Source organism: Sceloporus occidentalis, unplaced genomic scaffold, assembly GCF_023333645.1.
Source record: "Sceloporus occidentalis isolate IW3139 unplaced genomic scaffold, rSceOcc1.0.p SCAF_5, whole genome shotgun sequence".
NCBI lineage: Eukaryota > Metazoa > Chordata > Lepidosauria > Squamata > Phrynosomatidae > Sceloporus > Sceloporus occidentalis.
Window position 1 is genome coordinate 179,614,907 of NW_028316985.1, and position 16,813 is coordinate 179,631,719.

The 16,813-nt window shown below is 39.2% G+C and overlaps 1 protein-coding gene across 1 annotated transcript in view; it reads left to right on the top strand.

Annotated features, from left to right (window-relative positions):
* LOC149313236 (electrogenic sodium bicarbonate cotransporter 1-like) overlaps positions 1 to 16,813 on the top strand; it is a 241,715-nt gene that overhangs the window by 180,256 nt on the left and 44,646 nt on the right. Inside the window, exons 10-16 of the mRNA XM_089526331.1 lie at positions 702 to 789; positions 2,003 to 2,157; positions 2,768 to 2,881; positions 3,058 to 3,232; positions 11,870 to 12,003; positions 13,298 to 13,569; positions 16,326 to 16,396. Of these exons, the coding sequence (XP_089382457.1) occupies positions 702 to 789; positions 2,003 to 2,157; positions 2,768 to 2,881; positions 3,058 to 3,232; positions 11,870 to 12,003; positions 13,298 to 13,569; positions 16,326 to 16,396 (1,009 nt within the window). The remainder of the gene's footprint in view (positions 1 to 701; positions 790 to 2,002; positions 2,158 to 2,767; positions 2,882 to 3,057; positions 3,233 to 11,869; positions 12,004 to 13,297; positions 13,570 to 16,325; positions 16,397 to 16,813) is intronic.

Sequence of the window (16,813 nt, forward strand, 5' to 3'; positions counted from 1 at the left end):
CCAGACCAATTTGTCTTAATGGGCTTATTCTAAGTCTTGATTGAATGACTAATTCTGGTTCCAATATATTAGCCGGAATCCTGTTGGTGTACTATGCAGGTAAAATAGCACTGGTGAAACAGATAGATCTGAACTGGCACATTTTCTTTGTTTTTCCTCATAATGGCTGCTCAGTCCTGGAGAAGTTCACCTGCTAGTTTCTGACTTACCGTGACCCTAAAATATAGTGACCCTATAGTTGGGTTTTCTGGGTCAAATTTGTTCAGAGTGTTTGCCTTTGTGTTTCTCTGAGGCTGAGAGTGTGTGACTTGCCCAAGGTCACCCAGTGGGTTTCCGTGGCTGAGTGGGGATTCAAACCCTTGTAGTCCAACGCTCAAAACACTACACTATGCTGGCTTTTTTCTGTGTACTACTTCAGGGGGGAAATGGTATTCTTTGCATAATTGGTTGCTGTGCATCCATTAAATATGCACTTACATTTCTAATGTAAATGGTATGATAATCTCTCCTTCATTTTTTAATGTTGGTAGTGTAAATTTTATGAAACTGCTTGTATCAAATGTCTGTGGTATGCATTTTACTGTGCTTATTCTATCCAAAGAAAGAAAGAGAAAGAAAGAAAGCTTCTGAATCATAACTGCCTTGGTTTTTCCCCCCTTCTCTTTTCACCTCCCACCCCTCTGCTACCTCCCTCTGTACAGGTTTCTTTTTATTTTGCTGGGTCCCAAAGGCAAAGCTAAATCATACCACGAGATTGGCCGAGCCATTGCTACCCTGATGTCAGATGAGGTAATCTTCTTTCCTTGGTGATGAGTGTGGGTTACTTTGCATTAACTGATGCTTGGATCATTTCTCCCCACAACCACAACGAGCTAGTTTTTCAGTGTTTCCTGAAAATGTTCAGGGCAGGCTTCCACAAGTCTCCAAGGATGGGGATTTTGGAAGGCCACTTTATGCATTACACTGCAGCGAGAGTCAATTTTCACTGAAAGTGACAGAGAACTATGGTTAGTCCTGGCTTTCTGAGGGCAGAACCACATGTGACTTGTGATAGTCCTGTGCCTTTGAGCTGGGTATATAGATTCTTGCTTATCTCATTCTTAAGAGCAAGGATGAAAAACTGCAGAAATATCAGATACATCTTTATTTTTATTATTATTAAGCTTTATTTATAGAGCACTGTACATTTACACAGTGCTGTACATACAATCAGTTGAAATGCAATAAAATAAAACAAACCATTAGGCCTACATTCTACTAAAATAATTTAACATAACATATATTAACATTAAATAATAAAATATAGCAAACGACAAATAAAAAAAATAAACCTACGATAATAATCAGGTGGTGTCTGGGAACGCTTCCCTGAACAGTATAGTCTTTAACTCAGCTTTAAAGATGGGTAAAGAGGTGATAAGCCATTAAATTAGATGTTGGAATGAGCTAGAGTCCATGAAAGTTTAAGGGTGATGAAACTTTCTATTTCTTGAGCTATGATAAGATTCTTTATTTTTTTTGCTGCAAGAGACTAACATAGCTGTCCTTCTCCCACGAAAAGAAAACTTTATCTGATTTTAATCTCCTCCATACTCCTGCTCAGTCTTCTGTCATGTCATCTGGATCCAAGGATCAGAAATAGATCGGTTGGGACTGAGAATGAGATAGTGGTTCATGGAGAAAACATGTAGGAAAAATGTATTTCATTGACTATCAGAGGTTTCACGGGACTGATGTTCCATAACAAGGAGAGACCTAGCTGTATAGCAGTGCCTGTGCTTTGAAAGTAGTAGGACCGAGTTCAATTTTTGGTATCTCCAATTTAAAAAGATGAGAAAACATCTGATATGAACTACCATGTCCAATAAAAGTTGTTGGGCAGCTGTCAGATAGAGGAAACAGTGCTGGGTGAGATGGACAAATTTTATGACCAGCTTTTATACTACACACTTTTACAAGGACATGCTGGATTCTACTCTCTCCTTTTCTTTTCTCCTTGCAGGTATTCCATGATATTGCCTATAAAGCCAAAGACAGGCAGGACCTGATCGCTGGGATTGATGAATTCCTAGATGAAGTAATTGTACTTCCGCCTGGGGAGTGGGATCCTGCCATCAGGATAGAACCCCCCAAGTCACTCCCATCATCTGACAAAAGGTAAAAGAGTAGCATGCAGTGTGCCTTATTGTATTTGTTCAGTGTACCTTGTTTCTATTTATTGAAGCTGTTGAAGGAGGATATAATGGAATCCAGACCATTTAACTAACAAAGATATGCTGATTTGGATTCAGATTAGCATATAAGGTCAACTTATTGTCGAGTATATATGGTAAATGTTGACTTACCAAGTTCCCATTGATTCAGTAGAGTCTAATCTGGTTGTGACCATGAATTGGATTTAGCCCGTTGTTTGTGTGTTTTGTTTTTTCTGCCAACTGGTACATGCAAAATGTTGGTACTTTTAAGTGAGGAATATTTATCTCTATGTTGTTGTTGCTGTGTGCTTTCAGGTTGTTTCTGACATAAGATAACCCTAAGATGAATGTGCCACAGCATTTTCTTGGCAAGATTTGTTCAGAGTGAGGATTGTCTTTGCCTCCCACTGAGGCCTAGAGAATATAACTTGCCTAAGGTGATCCAGTGGGTTTCCATGGCCAAGCGGAGATTCAGATCCTGGTCTCTAGAGTTGTACTCCAGTGCTCAAACCACTACATCATGTTGACAGTGTTTTAGCCCCACCAATTTCTTATTCTTTGTTTTCATACAGGAAAAACATGTATTCAGGTGGCGAGAATGTGCAGATGAATGGTGACACCCCTCATGATGGGGGAAATGGAGGTGGCGGACATGGGGATTGTGAGGAGTTGCAACGAACTGGCAGGTATATGATTAAAAGCTATGTTCTAATAAGTTTTTTTTTTTTTGCTAGATTGTTGTATATAAATACACACACATGCACATTCAGGTGTGCGCACAGATATACATCTTACTTTCAGAGTCTTCTTTTTTTGCCTTGACTTATGTAATTGTGAGATACTTATTTCTCTCTTTCCTCAGATGTTTCGGAGGTTTGATCAAAGACATCAAGAGGAAAGCCCCTTTCTTTGCCAGTGACTTTTATGACGCATTCAACATCCAAGCACTATCTGCCATTCTCTTCATCTATCTTGCTACTGTAACTAATGCCATCACTTTTGGAGGCCTACTTGGAGATGCAACAGAAAACATGCAGGTAAGCCATGGCTCTGAATATTCTTGCTCACCTGGTGGCATTTGTGATGGCATGGGTTTTGTCAACACACCTTTATTTACAGTCACATTGGGCATTGTCTGTTGGACAAAGAAAAGAGTCTATGGGATCAGGCAAAAGATCTCCTGAATTAGTTCATCTTTGTAAATCATGTTGTCACAGTGTTCTTTGGAAAACACTTTATTTTGCATCTTTGCAGTTGTTTTGGACGAGGACATTCTGGAGATGCTGGGATAGCTGCATTATACAGAGATTTTGCATACATTAGAAGTTAAAGGAAAAAATAGTGAGGGCAGTATACAGTAGAGGCAATGCTGTCTTGTGTGTATTAATGGGATCACTAAACCATTTCCAGAAAGTCAGTATGGTGTAATGGTTTGAGTGTTGGATTACCACTCTGGAGACCAGAGCCAAATTTCTGTTCAAGCATAAAAACCCATTGGATGACCTTAGGCAAGATACAGCCTCAGACGGATTAAAATGACAACCCATTTCTGAAGAAACATGCCAGGAAAACCTTGTGATAGGTCCACCTTAGGGTCAACATAAGTAAAAATGACTTGGAGGTATATAGCCAAAAACCACACCCATAAGTTTGCATATAGGTTTTAAACAATAAAGTGCAAATATGAATTTAAGCAAGTACTATGGCCTGTAGCCTACCTTAATTACTGGTCAACAACTAGGAATAACAGCACTCTGGTATAGCAGTGGATTAAAACTAAGACAAACTGGAACTTCTATGTTTTTTAACCTCTTCTCTAATTGTGCCAGTAATATCATTCTAATAATTAAAGACAGACAACATTTTCTTTGACTGCAGCCATAAAACCACATTTTGTTTAAACGATTTTGTTTTAATTTATATTGTAAGCTGCTTGAGATGCCAAAGTGGGCAAAGGGTTGGGCTATAAAGAAACAAATAAATAAATAATCAAAGGTGCTGCAAAGTAATTTAGAGGGAACAGAATAATTATTTGAAGTATTTTGTTGATCTCTAGGACTGTTCCAATACTTTTAGATGACTACTTAGTAAAAGAAACATGATGTACAGAAAATCCATCAGTGTGTAATCTGTATTTAAAAAGGTGTCAAGCAGATTATACCCCTGACCTGGAAGCCATGTAATCTCAGATATACAAGAGGAAGTGGGAACATCTAGTTGTTATTGTTCTGTGGCTTCAAGTCATCTCTGACATATGACAACTCCAAATTTAACTTATCACAAGGTTTTCTTGGCATGATATGTTCAGAGAAGGATTGCCTTTGTCTTCTCCTGAAGCTGAGAGAGTGTGATTGCTGAAGGGCACCCAGTGGGTTTCTGTGGTTGAGTGGAGATTTGAACCCTGGTTTCCAGAGTTGTAGTCTAATGCTCAAACTATCTCTAGAGAGTGATGAAAAACATTCTACACATGCTTTCTGCACATTACTCTTCACATTATTTTTCCATGTATTTTAGAATGCAACCTTCCCATTCAAAATAGGCTCTGGGTCTAAGTCCAGGCAAGCTCTGTTAAGCCTTGAAATATTATCATTACTGTTTTAATCTAATGCCAATATTTCCACCAGATAGGAACAAAAACTACTATTCACACAGAGCAATTTACCTTTAGCACAGGAGTTCCCACTGGCCTGCATGCAGGGCTAAAAAAAACTTTTCCATTTACGTATTCAGTCTGTAGCAGTCTTAAACAAAATTAATCTTCATGTATGAAACTCAAGAAGATAGGAAGATAAATCACTCTCAAGTGTTCTGAATTCTGCTCTCAGTCAGAGATCTTTGCTCAGTGTAAAGGAAGTTTGCTTAACAAATACCTCCCTGTTTCCTTTGAATCCTTCAGAGTTTCATAGTTTGCAGGATCCTGTTTCCATCCAATAGGTTTTTTGTATTAGGTCCTTTGCCTCCCCCCCCCCCCCTCTTATTGCTTGGTTCTGGTGATCATAGCTCTGTTTTGTTTATTTGGCTCACATGATCTATTTCCACCCTTTCTTACTCTGATTGTCATGCTTTATCCCTTCTTGTTGTGTTCAGTCAAGTAATTTCCAACTTATGGCAAACCTAAGGTGAACCTGTCATGGAGTTTTCTGGGGTGAGAGTGTGTGATTTGCCCAGGGCTGAGTGGGGAATTGAATTCTTGTCTCCATGGTCATGGTCCAATGATCAGACCACTACACCACACTGCTTCTTGCTTTATCCATACAGATATATATTTTAGGCACTTAAAGTTAATTATGCAAACACTAGAATTATCCAGTGTGAGAAGAGACATGCCATGGTCAGAGGATGCTAGAAGAGGAAATTCTCCTGGGATGTTGTTTTAAGAGTTTTGGTTTCATGGACAGTGCTAGAGTGTGAGGTGGCTTAGATGCCAGGCTGGGATATACCACCTTATCATCCTGAACACATTCAGTTGTGTTGGATTTTTGAAGCTGAGCAGCATTCTGTCCACTTAGGATTTGTAAGGCAAAGCAACAGGAAATACTAAGGATCTTCAGGTTGGGCTAGGAAAGAATTATGCCTGAAAACCTGGAGAGATGCTGTTACAGTATTAGACTAGGTAGATGAGGGTTGTGACCCAGAATGAAGGCACTTTCTTATGTTCTTGTCAAGCTGCTTCCATAGGGGTCCTTTTTCATATACAAGACACCAACAGGCCACAGATCCCAATACAAACATTAATTCCATTTATTGAGGATCAGGAGGCCTACAGTTGAATCAGGCACATGCAGTGGGTGCAGCAGCCAGATAACTGAGATTTTGTTCACTCTGTGTGTAGCCACAACACAAGAGATATAAGTTGTGTAGGCCTCCAGATATTGTTGATTGTCACTGCATTCATTGCCATTGGCTGAGCTGAGGAGAGCTAGGACTGCTGGGAGTTCCAGTTCAACAACACTAGGAGGGCCATGCAATGCCCACCCCTCAAAAGAAGCAAACTAGGCTAATTTAATTTATAAATTCATGCATTCATTTTTCTTTTCAATGAAACTACAGTGTTTACATCTTCTGATACATTGAAACTTTCCCCTCCCATAAAGGATTTTCCTTATCTCTGCAAATAAAACCTTTGAGGAAAGAAGATTCCTGGAAACAGTGTTACACAATTCTGTGTACATTTCATTCTTTGCATCATAATTAGTTCAATATTAGCACTGCTTCAGAGGTACTTGAGACATTTATTATTTCCTTGTCCAGTGTTTTGACTTAGTAGAGAGAGGATGTTTGCTCCTAATGCAATGAATGGCTTTGGTTTCTGAGGCCTTGAATCAAGGCTTAACATTTCTGAGTTGACTTCTTTTAGTCATTCTGTGTAAACCAAAAGCAAGATTTTTTTTTTCATTTCTGTATATTTACAGGATGTATCCTTGCCTTTCAGTGCAAATGCTGCCCAGGCAGTTTGCAAGAATTAATAAACAAAACAAAATGAAAATACAAAAAAAATCTAATAAAATTACAAATGTTCCTTTAAAAAAAACATTTGAAAAAGAGTAGCTTCTTCCTTAAAAAAAAAGAAAGAAAAAGAATATTATATACCATTAAAGATGTCATAGATACATGGCTAACTGCTATGTGATAACAGAGGCCACATGAAACAAACCTGTTCGGAGAGATCCCCAGTTTGAGTGCGGAAGGAAGCCTTTTTGCAATTCCTCTATAGCTTGACGCTGCTTTAACTGCCATGACTCAATGCTATGGAATCCTGGGATTTGTAGTTTGCTGTGGCACATGTGCTGTCTGACAGAGAGAAGGTTAAATAGTTCACAAAACTACAAATCCCAGAATTCCATAGGATGGAGCCAGGGCAGTTCAAGTAGTGTCAAACTGCATCAATACTGCAGAGAAAGCGCTCAAAGATAGGTCACCTTAACTGTGGCTTCTTTCTATACCAGCTTTTTGATTTCTTTGGATGTGTTATAAAAGTCATTAAAGTGAAGTTAGGGTCTCTTAGGCATAGTTTACAAAAGCTGCTATTTTGGACTGCTAGAATCACCTTTGGGACAGTTCTGGGAAGCTGTAGCCCAAAATGTAACTGACTTTTCCCTGACTTGCTCTTAAAACTATCAGATGTGTTACAGACAGGCGCCAGGTGAAGGTCTACAGGGTCTGGTTTAGGATCTACATGCCAGCTAGGGCCAACTGAGGTCTGTGCCGTGTCCTTTCAAATATGTAATCCTCTCTTTTATTGCTTCTGCAGAACAATAACTGCTGCTTCTGAGAATGTTGCTTACATTTAATTAAACGAAATAGCTCAGCAAAACCATTATATTCAGCATTCCATTTTTACTTTACATCCCTCTGAAGCATAACCCTTCTAGAACCTCTGAAGTATCTTTTTTGTTGTTTCTTCTGTTTCCAAAACAATAAAAAGAAATTATGGTGCTTATAATAGTTGGAATCTGTGGTTTGCTATCAGATACCTGATGACTTCCTTTCTTGGCATTGCAGTATGGTACCAAATAGATTTTTTTGCATTGCTCCTAGTCTTCTAGCAGAAAAGAGGAACTTTTTTGGAGGGGAAAGGGTTTAAGGTTATCTTCACTAACCTGACACCCTCAATGTCTTCTGGACTACTACTCCCATCATTCCCAGGAAGTGTTTGCCATTAGTCATGTTGTTTGGGAAGAATAGAAGTTGTTGTAAGTCCATCTGAAGGGTACTAGGTTGGTGAAGGCTGCTTTAAAGAAACTTTTAATGTATAAAAGTCAGTTTCTTGCTAGTTAAAAAAGTTCTCCTCTCTCTTGTTAAGGAAGTTATATGGAGAGGAATTATGTGTGAACATTTTCAAATGCATGGATTCAAGAGAATGTTTGAAATGCCACCTCATGAATAAAAAAAATCTCAACCTGAAACCTCCTCCACCCCACATGAAACAGAAACTAATTCAGACATAGTACTAAAACAGAAGATGGAAACCTCTGTCCTATGGGGCTAACCTAGTATGTGAAGTGTGAAGATCTAGCTTGCAAGGGATCTAGGGGTGCCATTCTGCCTCTCTGAAGTCCCCCCAGCCCAAGCTCTACCCATGGAGGTAAGGAGATTCTCCCATATCAGTCCCACTTTCCAGTTGGGAAAAATGGGGGGAATCCCACTGTTACCTCCACTCTCATCTGCATGTCTTTTGAAAGTCAGAGGTATCTCTGTGTTCAGTTGTTGTACAACATGTTACATGTAGGTAGAACTCAGAGAGATAACCACTTTAGTCTGGAATATCAGTATGCAAAGGAATCTTGTAGTGCCCTTGAAACTTAACTGAGTGAAAGAAGTTGGAGCGTAAGTTTTCATAGACTTGCTTAGATCTGAGGAAGTGGACCAAGTTTGAAAGCTTGTGCTACAACTTATTTCACACAGTTAGTCCCAAATGTGCTACAAGATCCCTTTGCATATGTTACATGTATAAAGAATAGTATACATTTTCATTCATTCATTCATTCATTTAGAGTATTTATATTCCACTCTTCAATAAAAAGGCTCCAAAAGTGCCTTACAAATTTTTAATCTGACCATTCCCTGGCCTCAGGTTTTCAATCTAAAAAGACATAACACACAAGGAAAAGGGGATGGAAGTAGAAGAGAGGATTAAATCCAACATAAACTGACTGCTCTTCTTTCCCTCAGGGGCCAAAGTAGTGGCAGTTGCAGCGGAGGGTGAGCCTTTCATCAGCTGCAGGGAATAAAGCATGATGGAACTATAATATAGAAACATAAGGGTAGCCATGCTGGATCAGACCAAAGGCATGTCTGGTCTAGCATTCTTTTCTCATAATGTCCCATCAGTAGGACATGAGGACAGGAACACTCATCCACTAGCAACTAGTAGACAGGGATGTATTGCTTATGATTTTAGAGGAAAAAGTAGCCGTAATGACTACTAGTAGCTGATCATTGCATCTTATATTCCATCCTTCAGTGATCCTTAGTTTAACTGTGTCCAGCCATGCTCTGTGTGAAGAAGTACTTAGTTTCCTCTTTCTTCCTCTTTTGTCTTGGATCCAATTTTGGAAGAAAGGTGGGAATATAAGTTCAATAAACAAAACAAAAACCAATGAACCAAGTAATGTCTCGAGTTCCTCACTATTCAGCTTCATTAAATGACCTAGTATTAAAAACAACACTGTGAGCATAATGCATATTTTTTAAAATGTCTGCCAGTCCCCACAAACTGACTTTGTTTCTGTGTTTTTCATCAAGTTATTCACCATAACCTTAAGATTTTTCTTGGTCGGTTCTTGCGAGCTACAACCCTCGATAGTTGAAGTTAGGAGGATATTTTCCACTAAATGGCTAAGTACACTTGCTTGCTTGCGTTGAAGCAAGATCACTCTGGGGCTCTTTGCAATTCTTTTTTTAAAATCCAACCTAAATAATTTTGCATTGTCAGCACACTTTGTGACCTTACTGCTGAGCACATGGTTCCTGAGTCTCAAAACAGTAACTGAATAGCCTGTGGGCATTTGCAAAGAATCCTGTGAATTGTGGGGGAAAAAGTTTTTAAGTATGATACTAGCCCTCAGGGTGATAGAAAGAAGTTTTAAGATCACCTAGTTGTTATGCTCACAAAAGTTTAAAAGAAGTAAAGCAGAGCCTAAAAGAAAAGGCGATATTTCATTAGTTTTTCATGTTTTCACTGATTCAGATGTAACCCCTTAAATTTTTAGTATTGCTTTGGGCATTTTTGAACTTTGGAATGGTAGCAGCAGTTCTTGGTCTCTTGAGCTGATTAGAATACGCTGTTGAGAGCAGAGAGCAGACGTGTTAGGCTTCCCACCATAGAAAGGGTGCAGCAGTGGAGAACTGCACATCTTTTCCTTTCCATGGTTAGACTGTAATATGTGTACTGTACTAGTACTACTTTTTTCCTGGCACAGGCCCCAAAGCAACTTACCATTACATAATGCATACAATATAAGTCCTGTTTTGAGAGACAGGCAGGATATAAATTAATCAGTCTAACAAATAATAAATAAATAAAATAAAATCTTTATTTATATCCCGCCCTTCCAAAAAGATCAGGGCGGCTTACAAATGCAAGCAATGCACAGATACAGATTAAAAACATCCAACAGCAACATCAATACCAATACAAAAAACAATAAAAAGCCCCATTAGCCCGTCCTCATGGCCACGGAAGAGGAGGGAGGCCCACAGGATGTTTAGTCGGGGAATGCCTGCTTAAATAGGAAGGTCTTGAGGTCCTTCCTAAATTGGGCCAGGGTAGTAGATGAGCGGAGCTCGGTGGGCAGCGTGTTCCAGAGGGCAGGGGCAGCTGTGGAAAAGGCTCTTCTAGAAGTAGAAGCTAGCCTAGCCCCTGGCACCTTCAGCAATTGCTGCCCAGATGTTCTGAGGGTGCGAGGCGGATTGTACGGGGAGAGGCGGTCCTTCAGAAATCCTGGGCCCAAGCCATTTAGGGCTTTATAGGTAATAACCAACGCCTTATATTGAGCTTGTCAATTCACTGCAGGTCTTCAAATACAAGACCATGTACTTCTGACTAGGTGGAAAGAATATTTGAAAATATTCAACAAATGGGCTAAAAATTAGTTTGTTGAGTTTCAGGAAACCCTGATGAGGGGAATCCTGGGTGGGTGACTTATTCTGTGTGAAAAATGCACGTAAGGTGATTATTATTTGCACACAAAACAGCATGTTCTGTGCAAAAAAATAATATTTCTATGCAGAAAATGGAATTTCCCCCACAGAAAACGAGTTTCTTACATAGAAAGCAGCATTTTTTGTGCAGAAAACATTACATGGTGTTTTCTGTGCTGGAAACTGTTTCTGCACACAAAGCATCACTTTCTGTGATAAATAAAGTACATTTGTATGGAATAAGCCCTGAATAGCAAAGGATCTTTGAAAACTTCAGTGGTAAAGTTATTATTTTTCCCCTGGTGAGAATGGAATTTATGATGATCTACATTCCTGTCTCCCATTATTGGGTGCTAAAAATATGATTGTTACTCTCATGACCTGCTGAGATTCTTTCAGCAGCTGCCTGGGCATTGTGAGGAGACAGGAGAACTGTTTGTTCTCCTCCATCATTGGAATTCTTATGCTTTTGATGGCTTCATCTTGCATTATGCTTATAGTAATCACAGAAGGAGTGCAATATGACCTACTCCTGGAGAAGAAGGGTCTACTCAAACCCATAATTGCATAAAGTTTCTCCAGTTTATTTTTCATTTCAACGATTTGCTTCTACTCCTTGTTCCTGCTCACTTATCCTTAGGCTACATTGCCTGAGGGGAAATTGCATACAAAGATTTGAGTTTGTGCAGATGTGTGATTTGAGCTCATCTATAGTTCAGGTTTCAAAGCTGAATTTCCATGAATGAGAAGAATGATTTGTTCTTGCTTCACCAGAGGGTAGGACCAAGTTGAATGTTTTTAAGTTACAGAAGGGTAGATATTGATTAACTTGTTAACTTAAGCACTGTTAGACCGTGGAACCAATTACCTAGAATGGTGGTGAGATCTCTTTCTCTGGATGTTTTCGAAAGGAGGTTAAACAGCTACAATTGAATAGGGGTTGGATGTGATGACTTATGGGGCCCCTTCCAACTCTGATGCTATGAAAGCACTTCTGAAATGTCTTTACCTGTTTATTCCTTTGTTCCTAGGGCGTGTTGGAAAGCTTTCTCGGTACAGCTGTTTCAGGAGCTGTCTTTTGCCTTTTCGCTGGCCAACCCCTCACTATACTGAGCAGCACTGGGCCTGTTTTGGTCTTTGAACGGCTTTTATTTAATTTTAGCAAGTAAGTACAAGAGACTACTGCTGGGGGATAGTGCCACTCTTATTTCTAGCAGAATGCTTTAACAGATATTTAAAGGGGATGATATCTGCATTGCAGTCTGAATGCTTCATGGTGCAAATGAGAGATTATTGTTATGAAACATGATCTTATCATAAAACAAAGACGAGATGAGAGTAATACTGGCATCACACTTCCTGCTGTAGCATTAGGATATTTCTGAAGCCTAATGACAAGACAATGCAGACCCTAATTGTACTTTCTTGCATTGTTTCTGATCTGCAAATTCAGCCTTGTTTGAAACCAAGCTCTTATTTTACAGTGAAATTAACAGTTACCAAATTGGCCTCCAAGAGGAAATGAACATTAGTACTGGGGAGTTTGCACTGCCTTCTTCTGAATTAGAGTGTTCTAAATTTTTCTTCATGGTTCTTGTCAGATGAAATGAAACTTATTCAAGTAAGGGCCACCGCCATCCCCCAAAAGGATAGTCATCAGGAAGTTCCCTTATACTCAGGCCATTTGTCCATTTGCTCCAGTAAAGTTCTCAGTGGAGAGAATGATCTTTTCCAGATGAGCTTCTTCTCGAGTGCAGATATTTGGGATTGTGTTTAAGATTTTACAGATGGCTAGCTCATGTTTCTTTCCTTTTTGGACTATCTACTGACCACCTTAATTCTCACCCATTACTAATATCTGGAGTTCTATAGACTTCTGCTGCTGCAGTCATAATATCGAAAATTAGTACCTGGAATTGTATCATTTTGATGCTCATAGTTTCACTTGCCCTCATAGCAATGAAAATGGGCTTGAAAGTATGTGGCATAGGGGAGACTAAGACAGTATTTGTATTATATAGCCTGAGTAGTTTGATACCATGTTAGCTGCTGTGGCTCACTAAGGCAGAATCCTGGACTTTGTCGTTTGATGAAGTACATGGAATTCTCTGCTAGAGAGCTCTAGTTGAGTGAATGTGTTACAGCACTCTAGCTAAGAATTTCAAGTATCTCACAAAAATTACAAATCTCAAATTTCATAGGATGGACCCATGACACTTAGAGTGGCATGACACTGCTATAATTGTGCAGTGTACATGTTCTCTAAGTGCTGTTTAGTAGTTGAGTGAATGGGTCTTTCATGCCCTATGTAACACTTTGTCTCCCTATAAGGAAGACTATGAAGGCTCTGTTTGCGTGCATCTGTCTGTTTTGCATAAGCTAACCCACCCCGTTTTTCCAGCCATCTTTTTTATGTCTTCTATCTTTATTTTCACTTTATTTTTTATTTTATTTTTTAGAGATAATGGTTTTGATTATCTGGAGTTTCGCCTCTGGATTGGCTTGTGGTCAGCCTTCCTGTGTCTCTTTCTGGTTGCTACTGATGCCAGCTTCTTGGTCCAGTACTTCACCCGTTTCACGGAAGAAGGATTCTCTTCCTTGATCAGCTTCATCTTCATCTATGATGCATTCAAGAAGATGATCAAATTAGCAGATTATTACCCCATCAATTCCCATTTTAAAGTAGACTACATTACACTTTATTCCTGTACCTGTATGCCACCAGATCCAGGTAAGAGGGAGCTGTGTTGTTAGTTTTCTGTTGCTCACTATTTCACTTGCACAGTATTTTACAGCAGTCTAATGTACTAACATACTTGAATCTTTTGCAAGTACCTGTCTTTACAATTTGTATTCTTAGCTTTGCACCCAGCAGTTTCATATATCACCTTTTATCTACTGCATATATGCCAGCTGATTCAGTTAATTCTGGGATAGGCAGCTTCTGATGATGGAATAGCCCATTTTCTGCATAGTAATGCCATTTAAGAAAAAACAAATGCAAGATGTCATCCATTCTCCTGTATAGTGTCCTGCCTTTGTGTCTCAGATGGCCTGTACGCAGATTCATTTCAGATAGGCACTGAAGATGAAACCAGAGTCCCAGACCTCCAGAGCTACAGGGGTCATACCTTGAGCCTGCCTGGGAGGTTTGCAAGTTTTCTGTCCGCCACTATAGTCCAAATTCTGGATTTAAAGTAAGGTGTGCAATTGCACAAAGGACACACATATAACTTTGTCTCAGTTTTGTACCTTGTACCTTGCAGTACAACTGAAAATGTATTTCATCTTTATCCCACAATTAGTTCTTGAGATTCTCTACTAGTGCTTGATACTATTTGGGGGGGGGGGGGGGAATAGCTGGAATGACTGTGTGTCCCTGTGTTTCGTGGTATGTACATACATATGTATCCCCTAATATGTTGTCTGCTCCTTTTATTCCACATCACAGCATCCCTGCCATGAAAACTGCATCTTTAGTTCTGTGATGCACACAGACTATATTCCAAAAAGTATGTGCACACATCTCTTTTGATGGATATAACAAACAGTGAAAAGGTTTTTTACCACTGAAGTGACGCCTTTGCTTTGGCTCCATGCTGAGATTTGATTATGGATTTATTGCATCCCCTGCTGCTGAGCAGCCAGTACTGCTTGAAGTGTGGCAGGCTGGGTGGGTTGGTGGGTGGAGGGAGCAAAAAAGAAACAAATCACCAGATAGTATATCAAACTGTCTGGTTGCTTTTAAACAAAAGGTTTAAAGCTCCTTTCTTCCTCAAGACTCTGTTGTTGGCATGAACTTATTGTTGACTGTTCCCTAGGAGTAGGTATTTTATTTTATTTTTAAATGGCAGGATGGTTGTGTAAAAAGTGTGGAGGTGTCTCACTGCACTGGGCTGGTTAACAGCGTACAAAAGTCTTGGCTCACTCCCAGTATGTACAACAATTTAGAGAGCTGTGTGTGTCTGCACGAGGCTGTGCAGGCTTTGTGCTTCTATTAAAAGCAACTGCAGTTTTCCATTCAAGCATCTTCTGTTTTCCCAGAATCTAGTAGATCTGGTGAATGAGGCAGGAAGCTTAGAGTTCATTTGACTCTAACCAGACCTCTGCTTTAAGTAGTGAAGCTTATGGCCTGGCTTTGTCAAGTCCTGTGACCCACTGAGACCATGCTAGACGACAGGCCATCAGTACAAGGGTTTCAGCTTTAGGTGTACAGGTTGCCATTCATCATTTATGCTGAGCCAGTCTGGTTGTCATTTTCCTCTGTAGAAATACTTCAGAACCTCTACCTCTGTTTTTCTTTGGAGTTAACTGAAATGAAGACTAGCTTTCTTTGACTTGTCCTTTTAAAGTTTGCCCTCCTTATAAAGTTTGTTATACAGTTCAGTCTACCTTATCCAGAATTCTGAAATCCAAAATATTCCAAAATCCAAAACTGTCCACATGGGTTGCTGAGACCCATTTGCTTTCTTAGGGTTCAGTGTACACAAACTTGGAGGGTTCAGTGTACACAAACGTGTATATAAAATTACCTTCAGGCTATGTGTGTAATGTGAATATGAAACATAAATGAATTTCATGTTTAGACTGAGTCCCAGCTCCAACATATCTCATTTTGTATGTACAAGTATTATAAAAAGTCCAAAAAACTCTGAAATCCAAAGTATTTCTGGCCCTAAGCATTTTCAATAAGGGAGACTCAACCTGTATTACATTCTAAGATACCAAAAAAGTTCTACACTTTTTAATATACTGCTAGCAGACAATGTCTAAAAGCACTATTTGGGATCATACCATATTGTATAAACATTACTTTCTAAATATTTTTAAAGTTGTTATTATTATTATTATTATTATTATTATTATTATTATTATTATTATTTAGTGTACATCACATAAATATTTTAGTGTTTCCTGAAATCCTGACAGGTTGGGTTCACTTTTTCCCTCCCACACACAGGAAAAGAAAAATGCTGAGTCCTGTTCCTTCCTTGACTGCAAATTTAACCATTTTGTCTTGCAAATTGTTATACCTATATAATAAAAGGATAAAATGGCAGAGTTGATAGTGTGATTCTTATTATGCAGATAAAATATACTTTGATCTCCTGGATAGAATGAGGATTTATTAGTGATGAATTTACAATGAAATACTGATAAGTGTTCTAGTCATACAGGCACCAAAATAATCCGAGGCAATTATGTATGTTTCCACATCAGGTAACAATGAAATCATGCAAGTTTCAAGTTGTAGCATATAATGTTGCTTACTTTCTGAAGCTTCTCTGTGCATTTAGGAGTAATTATGAATAGTTATTTGGGCTGTTTATAGCTTGTGGCTAAAGGGGAAAGAAAGACGTGATATTATTTTCAGATAGACATACGGTAATTCAGTTGTGAGTTTCTTTTTAATTGCAAGAGTTTCCCCACTATGTTTGAAGTGGCCCATTCATAAAAAACTGCATTCTGCTCTCTTGTCTCTTGTAGTTAATGGCTCATTATCTAATGAGACAGCCACACCATCAGCTTATTGGTCTGCAAATAACTCCGCTGACATGGTAAGTGGAGCTAATGGGGTAATTGGACTTCTGAAATCTCTTTCTTCTCTGCAGTTACAATTCACTAGCTTTTTAAAACCATTTTGACTTTAATCCTGTGTTGCAAGAGTTTGCTCGAGAGAATCATATAATCACAGAGTTGGATGAGACCACAGGGCCATCCAGTCCAACCCCCTGGCATCCAATAATACACAATCCAAGCACCCCTTGGCAGATGGCCATCCAGCCTCTGTTTAAAGACCTCCAAAGAAGGAGACTCCACCACTCTCTGAGGGAGTGTGTTCCACTGTCAAACAGCAATTACTGTCAGGACGTTCCTCCTTCTCCTCCTCCTAAATAAAACTTTTATTTGTAACCCGCTTTTTGTTAGAACAATCAAAGTGGCTTACAGTGTTAAAAATGATACAGCAATATATA